This window comes from Myotis yumanensis, unplaced genomic scaffold (genome assembly GCF_028538775.1).
Source record: "Myotis yumanensis isolate MYYU_CA2020_CCGP unplaced genomic scaffold, mMyoYum1.0.hap1 SCAF_15, whole genome shotgun sequence".
In the NCBI taxonomy this organism is placed as follows: domain Eukaryota; kingdom Metazoa; phylum Chordata; class Mammalia; order Chiroptera; family Vespertilionidae; genus Myotis; species Myotis yumanensis.
Genome location: NW_027223766.1, coordinates 7,307,719 through 7,324,290, shown reverse-complemented (window position 1 = coordinate 7,324,290; position 16,572 = coordinate 7,307,719). Strand labels below are relative to the sequence as shown.

Genomic DNA, 16,572 nt, shown 5'->3' with positions numbered 1-16,572 from the left:
ACAGAGGAATCACTCATGAAAGGAAGAGTCGGTTGATGTGACAAACTTCATTGTTGTCTTATTTTAAGAAATTGCTACAGCCTCTTCAACCTACCGCAACACCCCCATCAGTCAGTAACTATCAACATCAAGACAAGACCCTCCAGCAGCAAAAGATTACCACTCACAAAGGCTCAGATGATGTTTAGCATTTTTTCGCAATAAAGTATTTTTAAATTAAGGCATGTACATCTTTAGGCATAATGTTATTGCACACTTAATAGACTACAATGTAGTGTAAACATGACTTTTATATACACTAGGAAACAAAAAATAATTCAGTGACTCGCTCTTTTGGGGTGGTCTGGAACTAAACCCACAAAATCTCCGAGGTATGCCTGTATGAGGATGAGGGAAAAGGAAGAAACAAGAGAAATTATCTTCTGAATGCCCTGGATCCTGCAGGTATGCCCAGCACTGTCTTAATGGCTGTGAGGCATGAAAAACTAATATATGAGGGGGGGGACATCTGCGATGTTTTCAACAATAAAGATAAATTTAAATAAATAAATAAATAAATAAATACATAAATACATAAAGTGAAAAACCTAATACAGAAGGGTATAGTAACAAACAACACTAGAATTTTAATCAATATGAAAATAAAGTCATCATTAAATTGTGAAATCCTGACCATACATTTTATTGTGCTTTATCTATCAGAAGCAAAATGAAATAATCAATAGTTCATGCAGACCTGACTCACGAAGAAAAGTCAATGTAGCTGACTGTATTTAATCTTACCTTGTCATTTTAAGAAAAATGCAGATTGTATCAGGTTAGTTAGTTTTGTGACATAATTTTATTAAATTTCAAGAATAAATCATTTGTGTTTTCCTTCTTGACAGTTAGTTGATTTTGGAACATGGTGATCCATGCAAAGCTCAGCACATGAGAGAAGGAACTGCAAATACGTAGCATACCCATAACCCCTACCCTTCCTAGGAGAAGAGGTGTTATCACTAGTTTGTCTGCAGTTTTTCAGTTGAGCCTTGACTTGAGGCTAATACACAACATGGTGTTTCCAACAGGCATTGCTAATCATTTGGATGTGTAAGCAACAATGAACCTATTGGACTTTCTTGCATTAGACAGTAGTTTGATATCACTATGAATAAGGATTAAGAGCTGGTAGGCTAGACTATGAAGTCTTCATGAATCTTGAGTGTGGCCTTGAAGGATGTAGAACAGGGCAGATCAGAATTATAGAAAAGAGACTAACATAAGTAAGGGGACAAAATGGGAAGTAAGCTTGCAAACCCAGGACACCAGGAGGAGACTGGCTGGCATTGTGTACCTAACACATGATAAGGGAACTGGTTCAACTTACGTCACCTTTGTTATCACTACCAGTAGGGCGCAAACACAGTTTTACCACTTGAGCTGTGGGCAACTACTGGTATTAATAAATAACACACAACCCTTTTTCTGTCCTAAAAATTTTCTTTTAAAAAATCATAAGAAACCTTTTGGCTTTGTGTGGCAGCTGGTAAAATTCCTGAAGAGGAGGTTAATTGTAATAATAATATAACACTTATTGAAACCTTTTGATCCTAAGCATTTTATATGAGTTATGCCATTTAATCTTCAATAGCCTATAATGTATACTATTATTTTCCCTTCATTTTATAGATTAAGAAACTTTCTACACTCAAGATAATCTTTTCCATTTTTGTTTTGTTTTGTTTGCTTAACAACCGCTAGCAGGCAGTAGGGAAAAATTAGCCCTATACTTATCAAAATTATTGAAACAAATAAATAGAAAATTATTGGTCATATACACTGAGTGGCCAGATTATTATGACCACCCCATCAGTACTTCGTTGGGCCACCTTTTGCCTTCAATACTGCGGCGATTCTTCTTGGCATTGACTCCACGAGATGTTGAAAGGTGATGCGAGGAATCTGACACCATGCCTGAGGAATAACACTGTCCAGTTCTGTGAGTTTGATGGTTGTGGAACCAGCTGCCTGATGGCTCTTTTAACTTCGTCCCACAAATGCTCAATTGGATTGAGATCTGGTGATTGTGGTGGCCACCTAAGCAAGGTAAAGTCTCCCTCATGTTCTTGAAACTCTGGCACAATACAAGCACTGTGGCATGGCGCATTGTCTTGTTGGAAGAAGCCATCTCCATTGGGATACGCCATCAACATGATAGGATGAACTTGATCAGCAGTGATACTTAGGTATGTTGTGCTATTCAGACATTGTTCCACATGAATTAAAGGGCCCAAATCATGCCAGGAAAACATGCCCCAAACCATAACACTGCCCCCACCAGCTTGAAGGGTTGTGCTCATGCATGTGGGGTGCATGCTTTCATGCTGTTTCCGCCAAATTCTCACTCTACCATCTGCATGATGAAACTGGAAACGTGATTCATCGGACCACGTGACTTTTTTCCAATGCTCGACTGTCCAATCCTTGTGTTCCTGTGTCAATTGGAGACGTTTTATCTTGGTAACAGCAGACAGCAAAGGTGTTCGAACAGGCCTTCGGCTTCCATATCCAATACGATGCAGTGTAGGGCTAATTTGCCTACAAACATCAGGAGGTCATAATAATCTGGCCACTCAGTGTATATGCCCAGTGTTAATGAGAAAGATATTTGTTAAATACATTTTACCTGTTTTATTTGCTATGAATTTTTATAAATCTATACATATGTGGATTAAAAATATTAATAGGTTTTAGTGACAAAAATTTACTTTTCTCCACCCCACTTATCACACTAGCCTCCTTGAAAGTTGTTAAGGCAATGAAATATGCATTCACTTTTACTCCCCTTTTAAAACTATTGATTTGCCCTAGCCAAGAGACAAATAGGTATTTTCAAGTTGCGATTTTCCTCGTCCAGAGTTGAGTAAATGTATTTCAAGTTTAAGTTATAAGCACTTAGACTTCTATGATAATGGATCATTAGAGAATGATAATATCTCTAATAAAACTATAAAGGGAGTAGCTTATATTTTTGTTTAAAGTAAATAGTCCTCAGCTTACCTTCCTGGTGCAGTTCAACAGTTTTAATGTGCCCTGTGAAACTATTGATAAGTGGAGCTTGAATTCCTCATGGATATTCATTTTAAGAAATTGCTTCAACTTGCGAGCAGCAGTTTTTAAAAACGTAGCTTCCTATTACAGAAAAAAATCAGAAGGGCTGTGGTTCAAATAAAATATTATGAAATGAAAAGCTTTCTTAAGGATCCTAAAGCCAGAACCCTGTTGCTAAGCAATACCCCACCTCCACCCAGCTTTCTTTTCCAGTTAATCACATGACTGACAAGTAACTGGACTGAAACTGTGGCCTAGAAGCTGACAGCCTGAAGGGCCTGGAACTCAGTTTAATGATTAGCTTTTAAAATTCTCTTTCTCTGTAATGTATGTATGATCTTACCACTTGTGGGTGGACACATAACAAGTTTATTTAAGTTTAAGCAAGATAACCAAGAGAGAGGTCTTCTGGAAGCAACGATAATGAAAGGTATGTGTGGTTTTCTTATTGTTATTATGTTGTACATTTTGAGCTATGGATGAGTAGCTGGTAATAGGAAAATGAAGAGTCATATTCACCTAAAACAAATCACACTGTAATTATAGAAATTTTAAAAATAAGAACTTATGACTATAGACTATTAGATGCCATAAGGTTAACTCAGCTATTATTTTTTAAAAAGACTGTTGAATACCACACTGGTTTTTGTGGAAAAAAATCACACGAGCATTTGTTGAAAGTTTTACACCAACTAGAAGTTGTAGTGGTGTGAAGATTAGCAAATATTAAAAGAAAACAATTTCTAAATGCCTACAACTAAATTATGCCCTAACAAGCATTTTCCTTCATAAAGATTTCAGAAATAAGAGATGTGTATCTCTTTGAATTCAACTGTTCTAGAATTTTATAAGTGAAAAATGAAATGCTAAAGTAAACATATTTATCAAATAACTGCAGGACTATTTGTAAAATAAGAGTATAAAAGAACACCACAACACAACTTAATAGATCAATGGGAACTGCCTGCTTAGAGCCAAACGAATAAGTTATTAATATAATCAATATAATTATCTAACAGATACAAAAGCATATAAGCTTCTATGTAATCAAGCTCGAATGACATACAAACTCCAAATAATTATCATTACCTTATCATCATCACATGAATGCTTTTTAAAAAAGTTAGGTTCATTATTCAGGCAATTGCTATCATTTTCTCTTATCCTGTCCTGTAATAAATAATATAAAATCAAATTATTAAACTGGGGAGTTTTCTAATATGGAGTAATTATAAAAATAACAATGTTATAATACTTGGTAGTTATATGTACATTTTCAGGGAAATACCTTTAGCTTGGCTTAGCTGACTAGGCATGGAAAATAGTTTCTATAGTTGAAGAATAAACAAGTATATACACAAAGTCCCACAGACACAGAGCTCCCTCCCGACTCCATAGTTTAACCCCAGAAATCATTGAAAGAATCTGACTCATTTGGGAAAATAAAAGCACCTATTTTAGAAGTTATACTATAAACAGAAAATATTATAACTTTGAGATCTTAAAGTTGCAATGCATTTAAGAGGTTATTTGGCCCAATTTCCTGCCACTATCAAACAGTAAAAAAGGGAATTTTCATTAGAATGAAGGGAAAAACTCTTGAGAGTGAGAGTGAGAGTAGAGTCATTCTGCAGCATTTTTAATAATCCAACTTGTCTGGGATGGTTGAGGTGGACATTTGCTAAGAAACAATGGAATGGCATCTGTGTGTATTGTAACTAGCCTATATAATAAAACTCTAATATGCAAATCGACCCAACGGCAGAATGACCAGTCACTATGACTCACACTGACCATTAGGGGCAGACGCTCAATGCAGGAGCTGCCCCCTGGTGGTCAGTGAGCTCCCACAGGGGGAGTGCCACTTAGCCAGAAGCTGGGTTCACAGCTTGCGAGTACAGCAGTGGTGGCAGGAGCCTCTCCTGCCTCTGCTGCAGGTGGGCGGTAAGGAGTGAGGGGTCTTGGGGTCTTGAATGGTGAGAGCCCCGAACTGCAAGAGGGATGTCTGTCTGCTGGTTTAGGCCCAATGCCCCCAGGGATTGGGCCTAAGCCAGCAGACAGACATCCCTCTAGGGGTTCCGGACTGCGAGAGGCGCAGACTGGGCTGAGGGACCCTCACCAGTGCACGATTTTCATGCACCGGGCCTCTAGTTGTAATATAGGAGTGGGAAGGTGGAGTGGTGCAATCTCATATTTTCTTCCTAAGGAATGTGGTATTCGAAGGTGGGGATGACTTGAATCAAGAACTTAGTGGCAGGATTAGGAAGAATTTCGTAAGGACTTAGATTCTCTGATGCACAAGTGTGGACTAGGTCTGTCTGGCAAACTCCATTTATGTTATCAGCCTCCAGGACTCCAAGCAGACTTAGCCTGTATGTTGTCACCGAAAAACAGAATAAGAAGTGGAGTAATTTCAGGATTTAGTCATGGGCTTCTAATCTCTGCATCTTAGAAAGTGCATGACCCTTGTCACCTGTGAAAAGCATAGATGGTTTCTGGGTTCATCCTAACCCTAAATGAGTATACTCTCTGTTGTACCTTCAGGAATCAGTGTCTGAGCACATAATTATTCACTTAACATTCAACACCTACTGGGGGCTAATGTGCAAGGCCCTCTACCAAGACCTCTGGGGAATCAAAGATAAGAAAACAGTCCTAGTTTCTTGTGTAGTTTGATATAAATGGCGGTGGTGTACTCACTGGACATTTTTACATCACTTTTCCTTATCTTTGGAAAAGTGTTTTTGCAAACAGATTTGTTAGTACCAACCACCCCAGTCATACTGCAGACACCTCTAGTGCAAACACATATCTACACTAATAAAAGAGAAACATGGTAATTAGCGTACGACTGCTACCCTTCCCATTGGCTAATCAGCATATCCTTATGCAAATTAACTGTCAGCCAAGATGGCGGCTGGCAGCCAGGCAGCTGGAAGCGAACATGAGGCTTGCTTGCTCCAGGGACTGCAGACTCCAACGTTCCCTGCCTGACTTGCCGGCCTCTGAGCTACAACTCTAAGCAACTATGTACTATGTTGCAAATAAGAAGCTAAACAAAACCCCAGAAACCAGCTTCCAGTCAGCCCTGGCCGCAACATTGTATCGATGTTTTCAGCAGCGAGGTCTCAGAGCTAAAGCTGGCCCAGAATAAAAAAAAAAGAAAGAAAAAATGGAGCGGTTGGGAGCTTCAGTCACCCGCTTCCAGAAAACAGCCCTCAGCCCCTCACCCAGACTGGCTAGGCACCCCAGTGGGGACCCCCACCCTGATCCAGGACACCTTTCAGGGCAAACCAGCCGGCCCCTACCTGTGCACCAGGCCTCTATTCTATATAGTAAAAGGGTAATATGCCTCCCGGCACCGGGATCAACGTGACAGGGGGTAGCGCCCAAACCCCCTGATCGCCCTGCAGCTCTGTGTGTGACAGGGAAAGGCGCCCCAACCCCCTGATCAGCCCTGCTCTGTGCCTGATAGGGGGGAGCTCCCCAATCCCCTGATTGCCCTGCGGCTCTGTGTTTGACAGGGTGCAGCACACCAACCCCCTGATCGGCCCTGCTCTGTGTGTGACAGGGTGCAGGGCCCCAACCCCCTCCCCCCCCCATGGGCCCTGCTCTGTGTGTGACAGGGTAGAGCCATAACCTCTCCATCGGTCCTGCCCCAAGTGTGACAGTGGCGGTGCCCCAACCCCCTGATCGGCCCTGCTCTGTGGGTGATAGAGGGTGGCACCCCAATCCCCCTCCATGGGCCTTGCTCTACGTGTGACAGGGTAGAGCCATAACCTCCCCATTGGCCCTGCCCTGAGTGTGACAGGGTGCAGCGCCCCAACCCCTTGATCCGCCCTGCTCTCTATGTGACAGGGGGCGGTGCCCCAACTCCCCTATCAGCCCTACTCTGTGAGTGACAGGGGGGAGCTCCTCAACCCCCTGATCGGCCCTACTCTGTGTGTGACAGGGTACGGAACCCCAACCCCCCTGATGGGCCCTGCTCTGTGAGTGACAGGGGGCAGCGCCCCAACCCCCTGATTGGCCCTGCTCTGTGAGTGACAGGGGGCAGCACCCCAACCCCCTGATTGGCCCTGCTCTGTGAGTGACAGGGGGTGGCGCCACAACCTCCCCATCGACCCTGCCTTGAGTGTGACAGGGGGCAGTGCCCCAACCCCCCAATCGGCCCTACCCTGAGCATGACTGAGGGTGGCATCACAACCTCCCGATCCGCCCTGCTCTGTGCATGACAGGGGGTGGCGCCCCAACTCCCCAATCAGCCCTGCTCTGAGCCTGACCAGGGGCTGCACTTAGGGATTGGGCCTGCCCTCTGCCACCCGGGAGCAGGCCTAAGCCAGCAGGTCGTTATCTCCCGAGGGGTCCCAGACTGCGAGAGGGCACAGGCCGGGCTGGGGGACTCCCCTCCCCCTCCACCGAGTGCACAAATTTTTGTGCACCGGGCCTCTAGTCCTATATAATAAGAGAGGAATATGCTAATTAGCTGTTATGCCCTGAGGCGTAATGACCAAGCACATCAAGACCAGATCACAGATCAGCAGGAGGGTGGGCCAGTGAGATACAAGCGGGCTGCAGAGAGCTACAGGAGGGTCAGGGCAGCAAGCTATGAAGGGGGGAGGGGGAAGGGAGTGGGAGGAACCACAGGAGGGTGGGGCAGCGGGCAGAGAGCTACAGGAGGGTGGCAGTGACCTACTGGCTACAAGTGGGTGGCAGAGAGCTACAGGATGGGGTAGGGCAGCAAGCAAGTGGGAGGCAGAGAGCTACAGAAGAGGGCAGGGCAACAAGCTATGCGGGGGGGTGGGGGGAGTTACAGGAGGGCGGCAGCGACCTACTGGCACACGGATTCGTGCGCAGGGCTACTAGTATTCTTTATAACTATCCTCAGGCTGCCCTTATACACATTCCTGAAATGTAGTAGAGAATTAATACTTTTCTATTAAGTCATTTTCTTATTGGCTTCCATTTAGTCCAAAGGAGGGGAATGTCACATATACATTTCTCTTTGATAAAATACGCATTCATTTTTTTTGGCTACACCATTTTTCTAAAAGAAAGAGAACTCAAATGTACAGCTAATCCCTGTTATTTTCCAATTTACCAAAAATATTGTATGAAAATGTGACACAGAATTAGTGCCAATTTCTTGAGGGCATGGCACATAAATATTTGAGAAGTCATCCTAAGCCTGTGTATTTGACAAAACTCATTTGGGGCAGGTACAGAAAGGTAATGTTATACCAGTTGATTTGTTTGCCAAGTGTTTGCTCTAGTATATACAGATGTTACTATTCACTGGAAAGGCTGACTTCTATAGAAGTAACAATTATTCTTGGCTAGTTGACTTCAGTGCACTTTTTTGAATAAACTAAACATAAGTGTATACCTGTACAGTTACATTTGCTTTCTGAAACTACTCTCATTGAAGCCCTATAAGAAGGATGACACAGACTAAGATTGATAGAACCAAGGAGTTGGAAAGAAGTCTGTACCCATCTTTTGATCTAACAAATGGTAGAATTTCTTTACCAATAATAGTTTCTTATAGGCATCTTGACATATTTGAAGATTTATTAATATATACTATGACTATGGAAAATCACAAGGGAAAGGCCAAGATCACATTGACTCTGAACTTCAATATTTTCCAGTAAAAAACATTATTTTAGATCAGCTGTTCCTAAAATACATGTCCTTTCAGTTTTTTGAAGTACTACTTTCATTTCAGCAGTTTTAGTCTATCTTTGATTTTTTTCTTGTTGTAACAGTTTCTTCTTCAGAAACAATAATAATGTATACAATGGATTTTGTATATCACTTTTTCTTTTATATATTTGTCTTTGATTTTTAAAACATGCTATTTTGTGTCATTTTCCTCCATTATTTCTTTCATACGCCTGTCCTAATGGGACACTTATTTATGATTTTTATTTTAATCCCCATTCTCCCCCTAAAATCTAGAGAGCTCACTTTCTTTTTTTTCTATCTTTCATCCGATATTATATTATTTTTAGCTCTTTTTAATTTGGTTTCTAAGTGTTAAGAGAAAATTTTGACATTTTCTACTGCTCTCATGGACAATTAACCTGTTATCTAAATTTTTCATTTTCCTTATGTATTCATTTGATAATTTATATTTGTTCATTTATTTTAGTAGTATCAATACATAGCAGTTCCTTTTTGATTTTATGGTTAGTTTTTGAAGGCATGCTACAATAGATTGGATTATTGTTCAGCCACATGAACATATGTATAATTTCTCATAGTTGATCTCCATTCAACTAACTTGCTGGGTTTGTCAATTCTCTATTCCTTCTGTAAAAATTCTTGACTTAAATAATGCCCATAGCACACTAAATACTCTCAATGAATAGTTTAGTTTCTAATATACTCATCTATTTTTACTCTCATGATTTGAGTCACATATTTACTAAGTCAATTCCTTAACCCTAAGTCATACTTATTTATATATCACTTAATTAAATACTATATAAACCAAAGAAATATTATTTGAAAACAGAGTTGTTTGGAGGACTTCCTGTTTCCAGTCTGGCACATAAGTGCCCTAGGAGTCACCATTCTATAAAAGGCTAATGTGCAAATTGACTGAACTGCAGAATGACCAGTCACTATGACGCACACTGACCACGAGGGGACAGATGCTCAATGCAGGAGCTGCCCTCTGGTGGTCAGTGTGCTCCCACAGGGGGAGCGCCGCTCAGCCAGAAGCCGCGCTCACGGCTGGCAAGTGCAGCAGTGGTGGTGGGAGCCTCTCCTGCTTCCACAGCAGTGCTGAAGATGTCTAACTGACGGCTTAGGCCCACTCCCCATGGGGATCGGGCTTAAGCTGTCAACTGGACATCTCCTGAGGGCTCCCAGACTGGCTGCAGGCTGGGCTGAAGGCTCCCCCACACAAATGCATGAATTTCATGTACCTGGCCTCTAGTTTCATCATAACTAGTAAGAAGTTGAACAGACTAAAGAATCTGGAACTCTTCTTATATCCATCAGAAAAGTGAGGTCACAGGGCAAACTGCTGCCCCAAATATTGGAGAGACAGACAGGTGGATACAATAATCACAATGTATAGGAGCAAAAACCTCATGGGAAACTGTGCTGGGGCAGGGAAACCTCAACTATAGTTGATGAATTAATTGCTGAAAGCTCAGAGTGGACAAGTCTGAGAGCTAAAGACTCTAAGAAGATCCTATTATCAGGGGTGGGGGCATTTTTCTGAATTTTACTTGCAGGATTTTTATGAATTCCTCACAGTGAATATCTGAAAAAATTGCTTTATGCTCCTGGCAGAGGGAGGGGAGGAAAACCATTCTGAAATATGCCAGAGTATTTTGTTCTTTTTCTTTTCCAAATCTTTATTGTTGAAAGTATTTCACATGTCCCCTTTTTTCACCTCCATTGACCTCTTCTAGCCCACCCCCTATTGTCTGTGTCCATGGATATGCATACATGTTTTTTGATTGATCTCTTCTCACCCACCCACCCTTAACGGTCTTCCCTGAGATTTGTCAGTCTGTTCCATCTTCTATGTCTCTGTATCCATTTTGTTCATCATTTTATTTGGTTCATTAGATTCCACATATGAGTGAGATCATGTGTTACTTGTCTTTCTCTGAGAGGCTTATTTCTCTTAGCACAATACTCTCCAGGTCTCTCCATGCTGTCTCAAAGGGGGAGAGATCCTTTTTTAACTGCTGCATAGTATTCCATGGTATAAATGTAACACAGCTTTTTTATCCACTCATCTACTGATGGGCACATGGGCTGTTTCCAGATCTTAGCTACCTATAATAACAAAATGGTAATATGCTAATTAGATCTGATGTCTTCTGGATGTCATTCTGGATGTCCTTCCTGACAAAGCCGGGGCCCAAGGGAAGCCAGCCTGGGTCCCGGGTGTCTGCAGGCAGCCGGAGGAGGGAAGCAGCTGGGTCCTGTGTGCCAGAGGGAAGCCAGTGCCGACAGCCAGGGGAAGGAAGGCTTACTCTTGCATGAATTTTTGTGCATCGGGCCTCTAGTTGTAAATAAAGCTGCTATGAACACAGGGGTGCATACATTCTTTCTGATTAGTGTTTCAGGTTTCTTAAGATATATTCCTAGAAAGTGGGGTCACTGGGTCAAATGGCAGTTCCATAATTAATTTTTTGAGGAAACTCCATATGTTTTCCATAATGGCTGCACCAGTCTGCATTCCCACCAGCAGTATACTAGGGTTCCCTTTTTTCCACATTCTCTCCAACACTTGTCATTTGTTGATGATAATCATTCTGACAGGTGTGAGGTGATATCTCATTGTCGTTTTGATGTGCATCTCTCTAATGATCAGTGACTTTGAGCAATTTTTCATATGTCTCTTGGCCATCTGTATGTCCACTTTGGAGAAGTGTCTATTTAGGTCCTTTGCCCAGTTTTTAATTAGATTGTTTGTCTTCCTTTTGTTAAGTTGTATGAGTTTCTTATATATTTTGGATATTAACTCTTTATCAGATGTATCATTGCCAAGTATGTTCTTCCATACAGTGGGCTCCCTTTTCATGTTGTTGATGGTTTCTTTTGCTGTGCGCTTTTTATTTTGATGTACTCACATTTGTTTATACCCTTCTTAGTTTCCTTTGCCCTAGATGTATCAGCAAACATACTGCTACAAGAGATATCTGAGATTTTGCTGCCTATGATTTCTTCTAAGATTTTTATAGTATCAAGATTTACATTTTAAGTCTTTTTTCCATGTTGATTTTATTCTTGTGTATGGTGTAAGTTGGTGGTCTAGTTTCATTTTTTTGCACATCCAATTATCCCAACACCATTGACTGAAGAGACTGTCTTGACTCCATTGTATGCTTTTGCCTCCTTTGTCTAATATTAATTGAGAGTAATGGTTTAGGTCAATTTCTGGGGTCTCTGTTCTGTTCCATTGATCTGTCTGACTGTTCTTGTGAAAGTACCAGACTGTTTTGATTACGGTGGCTTTGTAGTAAAATTTGATATTTGTTATTGTGATCCCTCCAACTTTGTTCTTCTTTCTCAAGATTGCTGCAGCTATTCAGGGGCTTTTTGGCTTCCATATAAATTTTTAAAGTATTTGTTCTAGATCTGTGAAATATGCTATTGCTTTGAAATAGGTATTTTAATAGGGATTGCATTGAATCTATAGATTGCTTTGGGTAGTATGGTCATTTTAATTATGTTAATTCTACCAATCCAAGAACACGGTATATTCTTCCACTTGTTTATATCTTCTTCTATCGCTTTCTTCAACTTCCGGAAGTTTTCTGAGTATAAGTCTTTTACTTCTTCAAGTTTATTCCTAAGTATCTTAATTTTTTCTTGCAATGATAAATGGGACTGCTTGTTTAGTTCCTCTTTCTGAGAATTCATTATTGGTGCGTAAAAATGCCATCAATTTCAGGGTGTTAATTTTGTATCCTGCTACATTGCCAAATTCTTTATTAAACCCAATAGTTTTTTGGTGGAGTCTTTAGGGTTTTCTATGTACAGTATCATGTCATCTGGGAATAATCAGAGTTTTACTTCCTTCTTTCTAATATAGATGCCTTTTTTTTCTTCTTCTTGTGTGATCACTGTGGCTAAGACTTCCAGTACTATGTTGAATAAGAGTGGTGAAAGCAGATATCACTGTCTTGTTCCTGTTAGGGGAAGTGGTTTTAGTTTTTTCCCATTGAGTATGATGTTGGCTGTAGGTTTGTTACATATGGCTTTTATTATGTTGAGATATGATCCCTCTATTCCCACTTTGCTGAAAGTTTTTATCAAAAAAAGGGTGTTGGTCTTGGCCGGCATCGCTCAGTGGTTGAGCTTTGACCTTTGAATCAGGAGGTTACAGTTCAATTCCCCATCAGGAATATATATATATATATATATATATATATATATATATATATATATACAATTTATTTATTAATGCCTGGGTTGTGGGCTTGATCCCCAGCTTGGGGCATGCAAGAGACCAAGAGACATCTTATCAATTATTCTATCATCATTTAAATTTCTATCTCTCTCTCCCCATCCTTTCCTCTCTCTGAAAACAATAAAAAATATATTATAAAAATTGGGTGTTAGATTTTGTTGAATGCTTTTTCTAAATCTATTGATATGATAATGTGATTTTTGTCTTTCAATTTGTTTATGTGATGTTTAATGTTTATTAATTTGCGAATATTGTACTTGTCTTGCATTCCTGGAATCAATTACACCTGCTCAAGGTGTATGATCTTTTTAGTATATTGCTGGAGCTGATTTGCTAATATTTTGTTGAGGATTTTAGCATCTATGTTCATCAGGGATATTGGCCTGTAATTTTCTTTGTAGTGTCTTTATCTGGTTTTGGAATTGGGAGAATGCTGGCCTCATAAAAAAAGGTTGGAAGTGTTCCTTCCTCTGGGATTTTTTTTGGGATAGTTTGGTTAGGATAGGTAATAGTTCTTCTTTGAATGTTTGTTAAAACTCCCCTGTGAATCCATCTGGACCAGGGCTTTTTTAAAAAAATATTTTTTATTGATTTTTTACAGAGAGGAAGGGAGAGGGATAGAAAGTTAGAAACATCGATGAGAGAGAAACATCGATCAGCTGCCTCCTGCACACCCCCTACTGGGAATGTGCCCGCAACCAAGGTACATGCCTTTGACCGGAATCAAACCTGGGACCCTTCAGTCTGCAGGCTGACGCTCTATCCACTGAGTAAAACCGGTTAGGCCGCAGGGATTCTCAACCTGTGGGTCTCGACCCCTTTGGGGGTCGAACGACCCTTTCACAGGGGTTGCCTAAGACCATCGGAAAACACATATATAATTACATATTGTTTATAGTAGCAAAATTACAGTTATGAAGTAGCAACGAAAATAATTTTATGGTTGGGGGTCACCACAACATGAGGAACTGTATTAAAGGGTCGCAGCATTAGGAAGGTTGAGAACCACTGGGTTAGGGCAAGGACCAGGGCTTTTGTTTGCTGGGAGTTTTCTGCTTCAATTTCATCGGTTGTGATTGGCCTGTTCACGTTTTCTGACTCTTCCCGATTCAGTTTTGCAGTATTGAATTTTTCTAGGAACTTGTCCATTGTTGTTGGCATCTAGTTGTTAATAGTATTTTCTTACAATCCTTTGTATTTCTGTAGTGTTAGTTGTTACTTCAACACTTTCGTTTCTGATCTTATTTATTTGGGTGCTCTCTCTTTGTTTCTTGATGAGTCTGGCTAAGGGTTCATCAATCTTGCTTATCTTTTCAAAGAACCAGCTCTTGGTTTCATTGATCTTTTGTATTTTTCTTTCTTTTTGTCTCCATGTCATTTATTTCTCCTCTACTGTTTAGTATTTCCTTCCTTCTACTTACACTGGGCTTATCTTATTATTCTATTTCTAATTTTTTAAGTTGTAGGGTTAAGTAGTTTATTATTAACTAATAGCCCTGCACACGAATCCGTGCGCCAGTAGCTCGCTGCTGCTCTCCTGTAGCTCTCTGCCCCCTGCTTGTAGCTCACTGCCCCACCCTCCTGATCTGGTCATCGGTCGTTATGCTTCACGGCGTAATGACCATTTGCATATTACATCTTTATTATATAGGATTTTTCTTAAAACTTCCCTCTCAGGACTGCATTCACTGTGTCCCATTGATTTTGGGCTGCTGTGTGTTCACTTTCATTTGTTTCCAGGAAGTTTTTGCTTTCTTTCTTGATCTTATTGGTAACCCATTCATTACTTAATAAAATGCTATTTAGCCTCCATATGTCTGAGTGTTTTTACTATAGTTGATTTCTAATTTTATTACATTGTGATCTGAGAAGATGCTTGATATGATTTTAACCTTCTTGAACTTGTATAGACTTGTGCCCTAACATGTGGTTTATATTTGAGAATGACCCATGTGCACTAGAGAGGAATGTATATTCTGCAGCTTTGGGGTGAAATGTTCTATAAATGTCAATTAAATACATCTGATCTAGGTTGTCATTTAGAGTCTCTGTTTCCTTGTTAATTTTTGTCTGGAAGATCTATCCACTGAAGACAGTGGGGTGTAAAGTCTCCTACTATGATTGTACTGCTGTAAATCTTTCCTTAAAGTCCTCCTGAATTTTTAATTTTTATATGTAGTCACTGCTATATTGGGTGCATATATGTTTACCTGGGTTATATCCTCTTGTTGGATTGAGACTTTTTAGTATTATGTAGTGACCTTTATTGTCTCTTGTTATGGCCTTCATTTTGAAGTCTATTTTGTCAGATATGAGTATTGCCACCCCAGCTGTTTTTTTTTTAATTTCCATTTGCATGGAAAATGTTTTCCATCCCTTCTTTCTCATAGTGTGTGTCTTTTGTTCTGAGGTGAGTCTCTTGTAGACAGCATATAATTGGGTCATGTTTTTGTATATATTCAGCTACCCCATGTCTTTTGATTGGAGCATTTAATTCATTTACATTTAAGGTTATTATTGATAGGTGCTTATTTATTGCCATTTTAATTCTGTATGCCTATGTTTCTCTATTTCTTATTCTCATTACAGCAGTACCTTTGGCATTTCTTACTGTGCTGGTTTGGTAATGATAAACTTATTTAGCCTTTTTTTCCCTCTTGGAAGATCTTTATTTCACCATCTATATTGAACGATAGCCTTGTTGGACATATAAACTTGGTTTTATATTCTTGCTTTTCATTACCTTGAATACTTCCCTTCTGGACTGTAGAGTTTCTGATGAAAAATTAGCTGACAGCTTTATGGGAGCTTCTTTGTAGGTAACAAATTATTTTTCTCTTTCTGCCTTTAAGAATTTTTTTTGTCTTAAATTTTTGGCATTCAAATTATGATGTGTCTGGGCATGGGCTTGTTTGGGTTCTTCTTGCTTAGGACTCTCTGTGCCTCATGAATGTGTGTGACTTTTCCCTTCATCAGGTTAGGAAAGTTTTCTGCCATTATTTCTTCAAACATGTTCTCTATCCCTTGCTCACTTTCTGGATGCCTATTATGTGAACATTGTTACGTTTCATGTTGTCCCACAGCTCCTTTAAGCTGTCCTCCTGTTTTTTTTTCACTCTTTTTTTCTTTTTGGTTCTCTGATTAAATGATATTTTTCTACCTGTCCTCTAATACACTGATCCAATTCTCAGCTTTCTCAAATCTTCTGTGCATTTCTTCCAATGTGTTCCTTATTAATGCTATGTCATTCTTTATTTCCAACTGTTTTTTTTCATAATTGCTACATCTTTTCTCATGCTGTTGAGCATCCTTGCCATCATTATTCTGAAATTTATGTCTGATAAATTTCTTATCTTTATTTCTTTTATCTCTTCTTCTGGAGAATTCTCTTGTTCTTTCATTTGGGGCTTTTTATTTGTCTTTGCATTTTGGCTGCCTGTTTGGTTCAGTGTCTCTGTATTAGGTAGATATGCTATGACTCCCAATCTCTAGTGCAGGGCAATGTCAGATGCTGTTTGTGACTGGCCCTGAATACC

At 40.0% G+C, this 16,572-nt stretch overlaps 1 protein-coding gene across 3 annotated transcripts in view; it reads right to left on the bottom strand.

Moving 5' to 3' along the window:
* IL7 (interleukin 7) overlaps positions 1 to 16,572 on the bottom strand; it is a 56,932-nt gene that overhangs the window by 6,373 nt on the left and 33,987 nt on the right. Inside the window, exons 3-4 of one of the 3 annotated variants that reach the window (XM_070391960.1) lie at positions 4,183 to 4,263; positions 3,043 to 3,174 (exon numbers count right to left, since the gene is read on the bottom strand). In XM_070391960.1, the coding sequence (XP_070248061.1) occupies positions 3,043 to 3,174; positions 4,183 to 4,263 (213 nt within the window). The remainder of the gene's footprint in view (positions 1 to 3,042; positions 3,175 to 4,182; positions 4,264 to 16,572) is intronic. The other 2 variants (XM_070391963.1, XM_070391962.1) reach the window with 2 other exon arrangements.